Source organism: Bactrocera neohumeralis, chromosome 5, assembly GCF_024586455.1.
Source record: "Bactrocera neohumeralis isolate Rockhampton chromosome 5, APGP_CSIRO_Bneo_wtdbg2-racon-allhic-juicebox.fasta_v2, whole genome shotgun sequence".
In the NCBI taxonomy this organism is placed as follows: domain Eukaryota; kingdom Metazoa; phylum Arthropoda; class Insecta; order Diptera; family Tephritidae; genus Bactrocera; species Bactrocera neohumeralis.
The window spans coordinates 396,259-413,173 of NC_065922.1; the positions used below are offsets into that span (position 1 = coordinate 396,259).

General features: G+C 31.2%; 1 protein-coding gene and 1 long non-coding RNA gene across 3 annotated transcripts; one reads left to right on the forward strand and one right to left on the reverse strand.

The window, feature by feature from the left end:
• The first annotated feature begins 35 nt into the window (after window positions 1–35).
• LOC126758697 (uncharacterized) lies at window positions 36–6,523 on the forward strand. 2 transcript variants are annotated; one of them, XR_007666877.1, is made up of 2 exons: window positions 36–409; window positions 5,417–6,523. It is a non-coding gene; the product is annotated as an uncharacterized LOC126758697 (long non-coding RNA). The 2 variants fall into 2 exon arrangements; XR_007666878.1 differs by lacking the exon at window positions 36–409 and adding an exon at window positions 4,615–4,674.
• On the reverse strand, window positions 587–4,649 carry LOC126758696 (scoloptoxin SSD14). The gene is made up of 7 exons (XM_050473053.1): window positions 4,552–4,649; window positions 4,138–4,299; window positions 3,863–4,074; window positions 3,372–3,768; window positions 2,900–3,319; window positions 1,291–1,531; window positions 587–1,237 (listed from the first exon to the last, which is right to left on the reverse strand). Exons 1-7 carry the CDS (start codon window positions 4,647–4,649, stop codon window positions 959–961), a joined length of 1,809 nt encoding a protein of 602 aa, XP_050329010.1. The 3' UTR covers window positions 587–958.
• Window positions 6,524–16,915: the final 10,392 nt, after the last annotated feature.

Here is a 16,915-nt window from a genome sequence, read left to right on the forward strand (position 1 = left end):
CATCAGAAACTTATACTTGATATCGCAGTGTAAATACATATAAAATGAACGTAGAGACATATCGAAACGTGTATGCATACATATTTATGTACTTATATACAAATATTATGTACAATGGAACGTTTTATAAAAACAACTGGATGCATCTCTCAATAATATAAGAATTGATTTTATTAGATGATGAGGGTAACTCTACAACAAATAAGTCACATACTACGTTACGTGAAATTAACTATTATATACATATATATATATATGTATATACAAACTTGTTTTTACTTAAAACTTTGATTAATGGTTTTCATTTGCAAGGATAAAAATTACATTCATGTGTTGACAAAGCTTTATATTAAAAAGTGTTGTCTAATAGTTTAACATTCATCATTCGAAGAAATTGCGATTGGGATAGGTATAATCATATTTGGTATTTTATTAAATTTCATTACTATATTTTGCTTCGTATCCACGATATTTTTATTAAAAGCAACCACATTGAAATGAAATTAAATATATCTATATTATATAAACTCACCTGAAGGCGTTAATTTAATTTATAAAGTAGATCCGGAAAAGGTCAATCACAGAATTGAAAATCATTATATATATAATATCTCCGGCTATAACCGTGCAAGCGGTGTTTGTATCCGGTCAGAAAAATCATTATTACAATCTTTCTAATAAAATTCCAAAATTATTTACATATTTGTCATGAAATTAAGTTTACAAGTATCAATAAAAATGTTTGCCGGAATATCGAAATATTTATATTATATACAATAAAAAAGTTGATTCAGAATTCAGTTTAGAAGGCTACTCTAAAAGGAATTGAATAGTAATAGAAATCTGCAATAGTACTGATTTGCTGAGATCAAGCCACGTGTAATATCTAGTTTTACGTTCTATAAAAAATTAGTTGAAAGTTATTTAATATCCTGTTCAGACGGTGATTTTTTATACACTAAACATCCGGAGATATAATTTTCCAGCTGCCTAGACGACGGCGATCGCATGCGGCTTGAGGCATCTCTGTTTTTAGGCCAATTGCAGTTAGTGCTGAATATGCTTTATCTCCACCCAAATAATTAATATCGTGACCCACTTTTAACAAATAATTGTTCACATGTTCTGGTACCTCTGGTTCTACGTCTACTTGCATAGGTGCCAGCTGATGATGTACACGTCCAGCGTCAAGTGATTCTTGTAATGTATGATTTAGCATCAAATACCGGATTATAACCTATAAAAAAGTGCACATAGATATGTATTTTTTTATCAATAAACTCTTCATACTTGAGCAACAGAGGTAGTGATTCGCGATCCCCCCGCACCTCCTACCATTAACTTAACATTTCCATTATGATCAAGCACTATGCTGGGGCATGTTGAACTTAAAGGACGCTTGCCAGGTTTTATGTAATTGGAAGGTGAAGATGGTATACCATAAGCATTTATAACGCCTGGAGTCGAAAAATCATCCATTTCGTCATTGAGTATAATTCCAGTTTGACGGGATCGAACTTTGGAACCAAAACTTTTCCAATGGAATAGTATTTGAAATTAATATTAAAATATTATTGAAATTGTCTTTTAATATATAGTAAATTTTCTTCAACATTTTTATCTAATCTCAAGATTGTTCAAAAAAGTACAATATATCCCTGCAATGTTACGTTAAATATACATATGAATGAGTATCATAAATAATTAAGCAATCTTCGACAAATCTATGTATGTATGTATATCTATATAAAAATTACGTGTTACGGTTTCTCCGGGGTTAACTCCTAAACTACTGAAAAATTTTAGTAAAATTTAGCACACTATGTTCAATTTGATTCAACTTAAAAGATAGGATAGTTTATATCTTAAATATGTTAACATTACAATAATTCATTAATAAATAAAAAAAATATATGAATTTGAATTTATGGTAAAATGACAATGATAAATTCTCTATATTTTCAATAAAAATTATTTAAATGAATAATTCTCAAAATTAAACCTCAAGTACGATCGCTTGGATTCTTATACCGGCAAAATTGTTTTCAGCTTTATTCGGAAATAGTATTTTAACTGTATTGAATAGTTTATTCCAACGTTCATAGAATGCAAGGTTACGACAGCCTTGACGTCATTGAACCAACATGGTCATACTTACAGTAGAACTAGTGTGAAAAAAAAAATTAAAATCTAATTTCAAAATACATTAGATATCTAAAAATCAAAAGTTTAATTTTGTCTCCGCATTGTAGATACCTAGCTTCTTCCATTTGGATATAATTTTTTATATTAAAATAGTTTGCCCATTTATAGTTTTAAATAATACTTATGTTCCGATGCATCACCGCCATTATTTGTATTATTCGTGTTCTCTGAGCACTCAACCATATCAGTTTTTTTTTTTAAATTTATATCCCACCAAGTGTTCTACACAGTCAAATTCGAGATACCATAAATTCCTAATCAACCATTACTCTGTATTGCACATAAATTAGTCTTAAACCCAAGTTTGTATGGTACCTTACCCAATTTGAAGTGACTGTCTTCTTCGAAATCATCCACTTTGAAATTTTTAGCTAATTCTTTATGTTCATGGCAAAGATAAATCTTCATTTTTAGGAGAGCTAAAGACATAGACATACATACATACATATGTACATATTTAAACCTAATAACATATGGACATATGTATGTATGAATAAGCAAATACGAAGCAAAGTAAATAATTTAGCTTTCAGGCAGTATTGCATCAATTCGCATCTAACTAGTACCATATAGATCTTTTCAGGTGCCCAGAAAGAACAATTACGTGAGCTTAAAAACTGAGCCAAACGATGCATAAATTCCGATAAAACATTTACATTTTTTTTGAATAAGTTAAACAAAATCATTTACTTACTGGCTGTTTACTGTACTTGTTACTGCGATAGCGTCTCCATTTGGTGCTAATATAGCAATGTTGGCTGTTCCCCTATCCTCCTCATTTGTAAAATTAGCACCGTAGTGAGCGAAATCAGTGTATGTGCGATCGTCCAAGATAAGCTCTCGAGACTTTGCAGCAAAACTTGGGTCAAGCATGTTTTCATAAGTTTCAGAAACATGCGGTTCAAAATGAATATCGCCAAGTAGGGTTCGATGTCCATATGCATGCTTGAAAGTTTCAATCATTCGATGCCAAAATACCGATTCATTTTTTGTGTACATCGGCTCCATTACATTTAGTATAAAAGCCAGCACAACACCACTAGTTGGCAATGGGGTGGTATGTAATGTATAACCATGCTTAAATTGCACCTTAACTGTATCTTCCCAACGTACTCTGAAAAGTACATTGCATAAAATAGTGTTTATTCATTTGATGGAGTACTTACTCATAATTTCGTAAATCTGACTCCGTAACAATTCCACCCATTTCTTGTATATCCTGAACCAGTTTTTTGCCAACTCTTCCACCATTATAAATAACCCCTGGTCCTTCTTCTGCCACTATTTTCAAAGTTTCACCTAATTTTGGGCGATACATTATTTCCCCTTCTTTGTACAGCTCATCAGTATTTGGATTAATAAAAATTTCGACCATTGAGGGTTCACTACGTATGCGATCGCAATATAGTTTTAATATATCCGCCAAATACTTTGAAACTTTAATTCCCTTAAAGCATAGCTCAATTGTAGGTTCGAATAAAACCTTCCAAGGCAATTTCCCATATTTTGCATGCAAACACCAATATCCATATATTTCACTGGGTATAGCAACAGCAAGAGCGCCTTCGTACATCGACGATTACAATTTGTAATAGGTGTACCATATTTATATGATTGTAATTATATTTAAAATTCTATTACATTCTCATTATATTACCTGTAATTTTCTTATTAATAAACATTTTCTCAGCAGAAGCAGCAGGCGCGGTTTCACGTGCTATTAGTGTTTCAATTTTTCCTGTTTCCTTGCAGTAAATTGTAGCCACAAACCCACCGCCAACTCCCATGCTATGAGGCAGCATCACACCCTCACATAGTAATGTAGCAATCGCCGCATCCACTGCCGAGCCACCTTTGCTTAATATCTTTCTAATTGTTTGTATCAAATAAAGATATCAATTGTAAACTATTGTAATTCAATTTTCTAATTACCCTCCAACCTCGGCGCAGCCATCACCGTTTGAAACAATTACACCATAACCAAGTTTTAATGTCCCATTGTGTTTACTTCTTAATCCAAGAGCCAAACCCAATGAAATGCCAATAATGGCTAGTATTAATATTACCCAAATATTGGCGTATTTTTTGCAGCAGCTATACAGAACAATTTTTTTTATTATTTTCTAATTCAAATGAAATTTTGTGTTTTTTTCCAAATTTGGAACTACCAAAATATATGGTTTTTGTGGGATGATATAAAAAGTTCAGATATGCGTTCATTTTTCATTCAAATTCAATTCACCAAATGAAGTTGTCAAAAATGAAACAACACTATTAAATTACTACATACATATGTATGTATATATGTAGAGACGTATTGTGTATTTATTAAAACATATTAAAAACCTCGTATTGGCTTTATTCACCAACAGCGGAGATTTCATTTGAGTGGCTTGTATATTTCTCCATGGCGTCCTTGATTTATAATTATCGTTATTCCTCATATCGTCGGCTTAGAGAGTAAACCAGGTAAATTCTGCTAAATTTTCTCGCGTTTGACATTTGAGTATGATTCGAGAAAATTGTTGCTGCCCGCATTGTGTGCAATACAAAAGTATTTGATAATTGTATGTATATAAAAATTTAAATTTTACGTACTCCAACGAATTGTTTGAATGAAGATATTCAAGCTGCTGGACAATAAGGTAAACTAAGTATATACTATGCAGTAGAGTGGCGCGAAAGCAAATACTTATTTACTTGAACTGAATATTCTACAATTATTATCACTGTCATAAGTCTGGAAAAAAACTAAAAATGTTGACAATCTACAATATTGCTTTAATTTACTCTCTTAATTGAAAATATATATTACAATTACAGTAAATGTTTACTATTTACTTTTTGAATTTTTATAAAAAAAATTATAAGAATTATTAGTTAACAAGTTAATAGAATCTAAATATATTTGTATACTGGCATTATCGAAATACGAACACCCGCTGTAATTAACTTTCTTGACGCATTTTAAAAGGAAATGGTTCAACAAATTTCTCTGTTTTTTCATAAAATTTAAAATGAGAAATTTAGGAAAATGCAAGCAATACTTACCAAATACATATTTACATATTTGTATATGTTCTACAAAACAGATAAGATGTCTACTTTCTTTCAATGCTGCTAATTAAAAGACATTTGATCCCAATTTTAGAATTTTTATTACTTATGTATGTATGTAATTATTTTGTACATATATTTTACCTTTTTTCAGGTAAATGCAAAATGATACACAGTACGCAAAATGAAACATAGTACGAACAATACCAATTTGAATTAAACGATTTTGTACGAATATGTAGTTGAAGTGATCAACAAAACTATAGAAGCAATATTACATAATTATATGTATACCTTATTTAATTTAAAAATATCTCATCAAGCATCTTTATAAATCGGTTATTAAAAAGAATGGATTGTATAATACAAACATGTGCAAGAATTGAATTATTTTCCAACTATACGATTCGCATGCGCCCTCTCTTCGAATTGAGTTATGAGTATACAAACTCTGGAAATATTTAATTTTTTCTTAAAATGATGACTACGAAGAACATCGGAAGACATACGTCAACAAAAATAAGAAAAGTGATCTGATAATCAACGAAACAATATCCTTACTGATTCTAAATTCGAATTTGTAAATAAAGAAAAGTAACATTTTCAGGCACAAAAAGCTGCCTCACATCTTATGAGTTCTTTTCAGCGTTATAATGATTATGTATGTATGTACCATATGTATGTGTGTATATGTATATATGTATATAAAAATGTAGAAAATTCATGTAAACATTATTTTAAGTTTGGTAATGTGTATATACGTTACTTTTGCAGAAAATAAATTGTAAAATAATTAAAAGCCAGCTTTATTTAAAAACATATTGCGGTATTGGCCTTAGATGATGCAAAAAGTTTTTTTAAACAAATTAGATTTTAGTTTTTATTCAAGCTGAGTTTATAAAAAAATATGGCCAGACGTTTTTGGATCCAGATTCCGAAGGAGTGATAAAAATTCACAGCCTGCAATCCCTTTATCAGTCTAATCTTGCAACAGATGTTATATACTCTTTCAAAGTAAATCTATCATATTGTGACTGGCATTTAGTCATGCATTAATACATATAAAATATTTAATTATAACTTTGTAAATTATATATTCCTAATTATTCTGATAGAGTGTATTAATCTAGAAATAGAATATTAACTGAACCAATATAATGACCACAATAATAAAATTTGTGGAAAACCCTGTTGACGCCATTTACTTGCTCTTAGTCAATAGATATTATTTCAGTGTCTCATGACGTCGAATTCTCATCTTAACTATAATATATAAAAATAGCTAAATCAGTATAGTTCTTTATATGTATATCATTTGGTAAATGGTTTGCAATATTTTAGCGTTTTTACTGTCAATTTGCGATAAGTAAAATCAACTTCTCATTTTAAATTTAATAAATTGAACTTAAATTATATGTATTATCATATCATGTTCATGGAAAAACATAACTAAGGCAAAATCAAACATGGTGATAGTGCGAATACAAAACATTTTCTTTTTGTCATTTCCTGTATAATAGTGGAATGAAAGGAAATTATAACCAAACCATTTTAGATTGTATCCACTTTAAATTAAAAGCAAAAGTAATATGTTAATAGGATACATATCACCATGTAACAAATTTGTCTTGAAAAAAAAACTTACTAAAATAATCCTTTATAATTAAGAAAAAGTTCCTCCGAAAGTTTCTTCTCTAAATCTCTGTGTTTTAATTTCTACATGACTACTTCGATGCTGAAACAAACATTTTTCTGTAAGTTCTGAAATTACTACAGGTGAAAAAAACTCGCTCAAAGAACTATCATCATTTTGTCCACCTACTGCTACTTTCGAAGTATTTACCACTGCAATTAATGTTGTCAAAAATACCACTGTTGTCATCTACACTTTCTCCACCTGACGGGAACTGCATGAGATTAGTATTTAAACCGTCAAGACTTAATGACGGAGATGACTGAATGCTACTAACACTTATTTGGTCATCATATAAGTCAATGTTAATAATTGTATTATGTTCGCTAGCTCTTCCGGTAAAATAAGTGTCCAAACTATTTGAACTCGGGTTAGCATTGTTCGTTAGATCTGAAACTGCGAATAAATTTTCGTTGGTATTTGTGCTAACTAGCTTATAATCAGGGGTTTTAATGTAGTCTAACATATTTCCCTTCTCCTTTTTATCATCGTGTTTATTTGTTTCGTCTTTGTTATGAAACGGTAATTTTTTCTCAACTCCGATGAGGTTTAGATTTTTGGCACTTAAACTTTTTCTTTGCTCGACGATATCAATATTGTTCTCAATAATTGCAGTTGCTAATGTAGCGTTGACAGCACCTAAACCTAAAAGAAAAAAATTAAATTGATTTATTAATATACTTAATATACATACATATGTATACATATTTGTTGTTATTAATAACCTTGTATGACTTTTAGACGGACTTTAGTGATATACTAATTTACAAATCATCAATGATTTTCAAAAACTAGTTCTCTATCGACCGTAGTGGTTGTGATTCAAAAAAAATCGGAATTTTATTGTTTGAAATATAGACAGGTCCATAAATTGTCCAATTTAATTACTAATATTGAAAATATACAGTGAATCAAAAAAGTTTAGGCACACCGTAAACTTAAATGTTTATACAAAAATTACAGGTTTCCCCTTGAATCTACAAATGTAATAATAACACAGGCCGACACTCAATTTGCTTCTTTGAATTTATCAACTGATTCTAGTTAATTTGCGTGCGCTGAATTCAAATCTGTAATCAGTTTGTCCCTATCAGCTCTAGTTTTCATAGAAAATGAAAACTAGAGCTCTATGAAAACTAGAGCTGATAGGGACAAACTGATTACAGATTTGAATTCAGCGCGCCCAAATTAACTAGAATCAGTTGATAAATTTTTAATGCGAAATTTTTTTTCAGGTCATACGTTAAGTGGAGGGTATAAAAAAGCTATGTATATCATGAAAACTAGAGCTGATAGAGACAAACTGATTACAGATTTGAATTCAGCGCACCCAAATTAACTAGAATCAGTTGATAAATTCAAAGAAACAAAAATTTTTTTTTAATTTTGTCTACACAGCCCGACAAAATTAAAAAAAAATTTCGCTTCTGTGTTTCAATTTCAACATTTTTATTATATACATATGTATGTATGTATATATAAAAAATATTTCATATACTCGTATTACATATTTTTAAAGATAATGAAATTATAATAAAAATATAAAAGATTCTACAAAAAAGTTTAGGCACACATATGGAAAATATTGTTTTGAATCCGATTTTTTTAAGTCTAATACTTTGCTAAACCTCCTTTGGTCTAAATAACTGCTTCTAAACGTCGACGCATGCTTCCAACTGGGTTAGGTGTTTGCCCATTCTGTACGTATGGCATCTTTAAGTGAATCTTTGGATGTTATATGGTGAGTAGGTATTTTTTTCTCCAGTAGATGCTAAATAGGCTCTATAGGGTTAGTGTTTGTGGATTGCGGAGGTGTTTTTAATTGTTTACAATGGTAGATAAGCCATTCTTGTACATGATATGACACATGCTTCGGGTCATTGTGTTGTTGAAACAAGAATGACTGCCCACTTAAGCCCAACTTCTGATTTTCAAATATGAGTGCGTATCCATTTTATCATTAATTAACTTTAATATGTGAATTTTTTGGACGTTCAGATCTGTCCTTACGCTCTAAAATTCCGGTGTTGATGTAGTATTTTATAAAAATAAGTAGGCTTATCACAGCTGAATAGAGAAAAAAAATTAAAAATAAAACGTACATATGTATATTTACTAAAAACTTAACTAAAAACTTAACTTAATCACAATTTCACAAATAACGGAATATTTCTTTGCTTAGTATGATACACATATGTACATGTATGTATGTATGTACGCTAAAAATACGAACTGCGTCAAAAATTAACAACTTTAAAATAATTATGAGTACCTAATAAGCCGCAGAACCTTATTCATGAGCGTTTAACCATTTTTTACACGCATTTCACGTTTCTTATAAAATAACGGAATATTTCTTTGCTTACTATGATATACATACATGTGTATGTACATGTATGTATGTATGTAAGCTAAAAATACGAACTGCGTCAAAAAGTTGGTTAAAAAAATTGTCATTTCAATTTTGAATACACTTTTCAGCAAAGACAACGCCTGTGCCAAAAGTTTTTTGATTCACTGTATGATCATTCAATAACTGTTCGTTCCCAACTCATCACAAAAACTCTTCCACAATTTCAAAAATAAGTAAGTAAATAGCTGAAATTGGTATTGTGCGTGAGCGATGAGGTTACAATGCTACGAAACCCAAAAAATCTACAAGTTCTCAACGCATACTCGTAATCATAATCAAATAGTGTATCAACATATAAAATAAGTGTTAAGCAAAAAACAGTAAGCTATAAGAAAAATCTATAACATACTATTTGTTATTGTTTTCTTGAAATATCGGATCAATACTTCCGTCCGCCTTTCGGGTCAAATGGATTCCTTAAGAGGTCTGATAATACATATGGATTAAAATTCCCCGTATGCCATAGGTTTAAGAAAGGGAATAAAAGCATTGCATTTCTATTTTTTTGAAGGGATATTCATTTGAAGAAGAAGAACTTACAAAATAATAAAATAGTTTTTAAATAGATTTAAGATTTTATAACTTATTATTAATACAGAAATATAGAAAAAAAATGTTGTCTTATTATACTTAAATTCATAAAATGTGTGAAAAGTACATCAGGTTCAGTGGCGCTTTTGGGCGTTATCGTACTTTCTTAATTTTAATTTAAATTTTCTTTGACGTTACGATTTAGTTGAAGAATGCGAATTTAGGAAAGAAACGACGACAACTACAAAACTACAATTAAAGCGCTGCTTTCTACATGGGGGCTTGCCATACTGCCCTATGTTAAGCAAACGCCGAACCACCTACTACCTGAATTCTACAATGGTACTTAAGAAAATATTTACATATGTACATATGTATGCTCATGAAATCGTAAGCGAAAAGTAACGGTCAAGCATCGCATTTGTTTTCGTTATTTTTTGGAAAGGGCATAGCAGAAATTGAAAAAAAACTTCGATTGCTGTTTGGTTGCGCGGCTTCAATGCACCGAATTTAATTTACAAAATTAATAATAACACAAGAACCGTTTGTTTTATTTTGTTTTTAGCTCAAGCGCAGCTGTGTTTGCCGGTTGACGGGAGAAGTGGGGCAAGCGCAATTTTATTAGGAATACATAATATTCTTATATTACAACAGGCGACTTTTATACAATAAGTGAAGGAAAATATGTTGGACAGCCTAGAGAGGAAATCTAAGCAACTGGAGCTTTTTTTAACTGCGGTAACACAGCTGAAACAAATTATATATTAAATCCCTTTAATCACTATCCAAGTGTGGTGATACTATCGGATGTTCGTTCCTTACGGGGTAAGTGTGTTAATTATTATTTAATTTCAGTCAATTGAAGGGTTTCTATTTTCTGCTTAAACGAAAGTGGGCCTCGATAAATTGGACGTTGTCGTCCATGATATTCAGACTTTAAGAGGTATGAGTATGTTTTAATGATAATACTGAACGTATTAAGAATACATACATATGTATATATATGTATATACAAGGTGCATTCCAAAGTAAAAAGGACTTTAAAAAAATACAGAACAAATGGTTTTTTCGGCAAAATCAATTTATTTTATTCAAAATAGTCTCCTTCTGCTTCAATACAAATTTTTACACGGTCAAAAACATGTCGAACGAGTGTTTTAGCTCGTTGGCCGGTATGGCCGCCAGTATGCCGGTGCAAGCCTTTTGAATGGCCTCTACGTTTGCATAACGCTTTCCTTTCATGGGCAAATGCATTTTTCCGAAAAGGAAGAAGTCGCACGGTGCCATATCAGGTGAATACCGGGAGGGGTTAATGGTTAAAATGTGATTTTTGATCAAATAATCGTCTCTCGAATGCACACACTTTTCGTAAGCCCAAATTCGGTTCGGTCAAAATGCGATAAATCGATGTTTTGGTGATGTTCAATTCCATTTCCATGAATTACAATAATGGTTTCAGCTGATTTTTGATGAATTCACGCACAGTTTCGATGGAATTTCCGGTGCTCACGGCTTTTAAATGGCCTACATGTTGATCGTCATTTATGTCCTCACGACCACTTTGAAAACGTTGAAACCACTCGTGCACTCTGCTACGGGATAGGCAATCATCGCCATAAACTTGTGTTATGTTGTTGTTTTACCAATTTTAAAACAAAATTTAAAACAATAATTTAAATTCTCACTGGACAATCGATAAAGATAGCAGATTCTAACGCACCAGTTGACATACATATATGTAGATGGCGTCACCGGGGGCGCTAGATTCAAAAAGTCCTGTTTACTTTGGAACGCACCTTGTATAAACATACTTTGTGACTGCAGAGAACGTAAATTATACGTTTAGGTATATTCATTCAATTTATGATTGAACTTTTTCTCAACACTGTACATATTCCGCTATTTTTGTAGATTACATGTTCCGCTTTGTTTTTTTATAAATGTCTGTGCATACTATGTGATGTTATTTTGTTTTTTGAAGCAAAATAATGGGTTTCAAAGGACTCCCAATCAGAGAAGACCGGTGGATTGTTCGAAAAGCTTTGTGAAATTAGTACCACAACTTGACATTTTCACGTAATGTTTTATGTGCTAATCTATATACATAGAACCTATGGTATGGCATAGGGCATAGGGCGGTCTGGAGTCCGTCACCCAAGAGGAAAATTATATGGCATTGGTCCAAAAGTAAAGCATACTCCTTCAGTGATGGTTTGGAGTAGAATTTTAGACTCGGCCAAATTCACTTCGTTGAAGGTACCATACACTCTGACCAATATATACATATGTAACTGTTTTGGGAAATGTTTTTTTGCCATATTTGAAAAGGTCAACGTATCCGGCAAGAGACTTCAAGTTTATGCAAGTTGCTGCTCCTTGTCATACCTCCAGAGTTGGCTTGAATCGCATTAATTCGTTGAATTTGGATGTGCTGCCATGGTCAGGAAATTTCTCCGACTTTAACCCAATTGAAAATTTTGGGCATATCTAAAACGCAAGGTCTATAAATAAAAAAATACAACAATTGGAGGTATCAAAGAAAACATCAAGGACATATGGGAGAATGATGTTGATTTGCATACAAAAATAAAAAAATGCATTAGTAGTATACCTGATAGAACCGCGGCTGTATTAGCAAGTAAGAGTAGAATTACCAAATATTAAATATACATACATAGTTGTAATTATGGTGCACTTTTAAGTAAAATTAACTTTATAACAAAATGTATTACCATATAATTTAATTTTTTAACGGCAAATTATTATTTGACTATACATACATAAGTAGATACAAACATGTATGCTTGCGTTTATGAATGGTAATATTTATGTAAATTGAGCATTATTTTAGCATTTTCTTCGTTTTTTCTGAAGGTTAGTCAAAATGAAAAATTTGAGGAATGCACATACAAATGTAAACGTTTATTTGTATCCATGTTAGCTATTTGTCAACTTTATGACAACAGAAATCTTGTATTAAGGTAATTAAAAACAAGTAAGAAAGAGCTAAGTTCGGGTGCAACCGAACAATTTATACTCTTGCAACTTAAAGAAATCAAAGCCAGGGAAATAGCTTACGATGTAAAATGTCAACCAGAGGAAGCAAGTTCAGTCGAAGTATGATTGGCGTTGGCAACCTAAGAAAGGGAAATTTGACAGATAGTGAAACAGCTAAAAATTTTTAGACGACATATTTAAACAATTGAATTCAGTTGTCGCTCGCGAAAAAGTGAATAAACATTAAAATAAATAAAAAATGGATATAACTTTTGATTTATATTACAATGACGAAAATATTGGGGGCAAAATTGATGTGCTACGTATACGAAAAAGCCTCGTGATCACTCAAATCCATTGGAGCTTCCAAATGCAAAGTAAGCCATAGTTTTTTCACAATTGAGTGACGGTGGGTATCAAAAATGCAGTGGAAATGGTTTTAGCATTGGGTTGGCGCAACCTACGATATCTTTAGTAATTAAAGAGATTCTAAATATAATTGAACAACGTATTTGTGCCCAATGGATTAAAATTCAAATGACTGAGGAGGAGCAAAACGCTTCAAAAGTTTCATTTTATTCAAAAAGTGCTTTCCCGTGCTATTTATTCAGGCATATATTTAAATTTTATTTAAATAAATTCATTAAATAACAATATCACTTCACTTTTTAATGTAAACTTATACTATGGTACAAAAATATAAAATATCACTTCATTCCAGAATATATTACTTTGTGTGTTAAATAGCCAAAAATGTAGCAATTTTGAGGCGCTGCACCTCAATTTGAATTTATTGTTTCCAAATTGTGGCTTTCTTCTTCCTACTTCTGGAAACTTCTCCATGAACTTCACCAATTTTTCGAATTGCTTTTTTGTTGTAACTTTATTTTTTCTAAAAATTTATAAAAAATATTAATTAAAATTAATTTAACATTAATTAAAATAGTTATTTTACCCGTCCTCCATTTTTTTAAATATTTTTTTGTATTTCACTGCACGATTGTTGATTTATATTTTATATATATTTATTTATATACTAGTCAATCCCACTTGTACAGAGTTGAAAACCGCAATACCAAAAAAAGTTGAAGTTCGATCATACTTCAACCGCAATTTTTTTTGACGGATTGAGTTGAAATTGGCAATTGTGAATTTTTAAACCTCGACTGAAAGGCAGTTGGGTTGAAAACCGCAATAGGGGCATTAGCTTCATTTGCTAAGTCTTCTTTACAGGTTTTCGGTTCTCGAAAAATATATTCGCGAATGCCTATGGTGATTTCAATACAGGTTGTAAGAGACATATCACAAAAACTGGAGAGAAGTATGGGCTTTTTCGAAAATGCAGTAAATGCTGGTTACTCTGCGCAGTTTACTCATCAAATATTATGAAACTGTTAGAAAAAATGTTAACTTCGATATCACCATGGGTTTAATACTCTTCACAGGTGCAATTTTTTTTAACATAAAGGGGTAAAAAACGGATGTTTATCTTTATTTTGATCGATCAGTTTGAAGGTTCACTGTATTCTATTGTAGTCCGACTCCGACAAATGAGCAGCTTCTGAATGAGCAGCTTGAAAAGGTTGTGTCCAAAATTTCAGATCGATATCTCGAAAGCAGAGGGGCTAGTGCGCTTATATACAAGCAGACAGACAGACGGACGTTGCTAAATCGACTCAGTTCATCACGCTATTCATTTATACATATATATATGTAGTTGTGTTCATGATATACTTATATTCTGACTTGCCAAGTCAACAAGATTGATTTTTTGGAGGAATAGACATTTCAAATTATAAAAACGAAAAAATCTTGTTTCATTTGCTTTTATTGCTTTTTTCATGACGAATTTTCATATTTTCTGCAAAAGCAAGCTGCTCATTAAAATAGGAGTGCTTGTCGTTAGGGGGATAAGCGAAAAAATTATTAGATGGTTGTGATAAATAAATCTATTTTAGTGATTTACAGATTTTCTGATGAATTTTTTTTCAAATCCCAGTGCTCATTCAATTTTGGTGGGTAAAGGAAGAAATTGTTCTATTGAGAATCAATAATTGATAATACAGCCAAGGAAACAACACAGAACTTACAGGGAATCGAAGTTATAGTTGGATACAGCTCCACAATGATATGAAATACTTTCAAAAACAATGATAAAATAGAGAATCCGGGGGGAAAAATGTACAAAAATCAATATTATAGGACAAACGATATACGATATTTAAGTCTTAACCATCCTCAAAAATGAAAAAAATAATAAATATGTAAATAAATTGTCGCTTACTACTCTTACAAATCGTAGGAGGCAATTTGTAATCAATTTGAAGATAATAAGTTCCCCGAAAGTAACTCTTTTGACGAAGACACATGTGGCTGCAAGAATAAAGTTAGCAAAAGAACATTTCAATTTGTCATCTTCTAAATAACAGAATGTGGTGTAGACTAATAAAATTGCTTCTTTTTGGAGGAGCAGGGTCTAGAAAGTATGTCCGTCTACTATTAAACACATAATATCATTCCAGGTACACTACCAAAATTTTAAAAAATGGTGGTCTGAGCATTATGTTATGGGCTTGCTTTTCGTACTATGGTGTAGTCTTCCATACTGGTAAATGTTTATAATAAGGACGTTTGAACTGGATAACGACTCAAAACATACGAGCAAACTAGCTAGAGTCGTTTGCATCAAAAAGGATCGAAGTATTGTTCTGGCCAGCGCAGGCACTGGAAAAGAATTCAATCGAAAATGTTCAACTTACGCTGGTGGTCAAAGAGGCATGGGCGCGAATCCTTAAAAGGCGAGGTATGGACAACCAAATATTAGTGAATCGAAAATATACAATTTTAATTTTAACTAAATTTTTTCAATTTTGCTTTCAAAAAAATGGGCACTACTATTTTCGTGAACAGTTTTAATTTTTAATTTTTTTTAATATATCTTGTTAGTACAAAACAAAAATATATTGAAAAAAATAAAACTGTGCATATACTTAGAAATATCAAAAAAAAAATACTTTTTAAAGTTATTTAATTCATTTTTTGCATTTTTAATCAGATTTTTCCGTTTTATGGTTAGAACCCACCGTCACTACTATTTCCATGAACACATCTGTATATTCTCTCTGGAAATTTCGAGGAAAACTTCGTATATCCTGTTCAGGATATAAAAACCCACATTACCTTCACCAATTCATGAAACATTTCGCCATAAAAAACACAATTGTTGGAGACATTAATGTTAGAATTGGTCAGTATATTGCATTAAAATTAGTATATCCGAACTTACACTGCTACCAATATGAACAAAACTTAATATAAGTATATAAGTACATATCTCTAAATATATGTTTATAAAAATATATACATATATTTATATATGAATATATAATATACTAGAGGACCCGTCCACGTTTTACTGTGGCTGATACATAGATAATACTACTAATACCATCTATACATATGATTTCTATTAGTTAGATTATAACTATTAGTTAAGGAGATATAGCATTTGGGTGAATCAACTTGTGCTAATTTACAAAAAAAAAAATTAATCAAATAGCATTTCGTGCGTTAATAAAACATTGGTTTTTGAGGGGAAAATACTGTTGAATTTGGGCTGTGCACCAGTGAAATCAACCGAGTCCAATCGAGAGTCAGCCTAGTGGACTGCATATTATGAAACGGTTATCAAGCGTGGAAAGGAAAAAAAAACCGGCTGGCAAGGTTATGGCATTAGTCTTTTGGGATGCACGTGGTATATTATTCATCGAATGATTATTGAGCCAGTTTTAATCCATTCCACAGCGTATTTTGTTGCAGTTCTATTCTACCATTCCCAATATTGAGCAATTTGATTATTTTTTAGGAAGGACCATAGTTTAAATATTTCACTGCTCTGTGCAATGCTTAGAAAAGATTTCTGTATATCTCAAATTATAATAGATCTTTTTATCAACACTTCAATTATTCCGCTATATTTTATGCTAGATATTTGGTTTGTTATGAATGCATTTGTATGG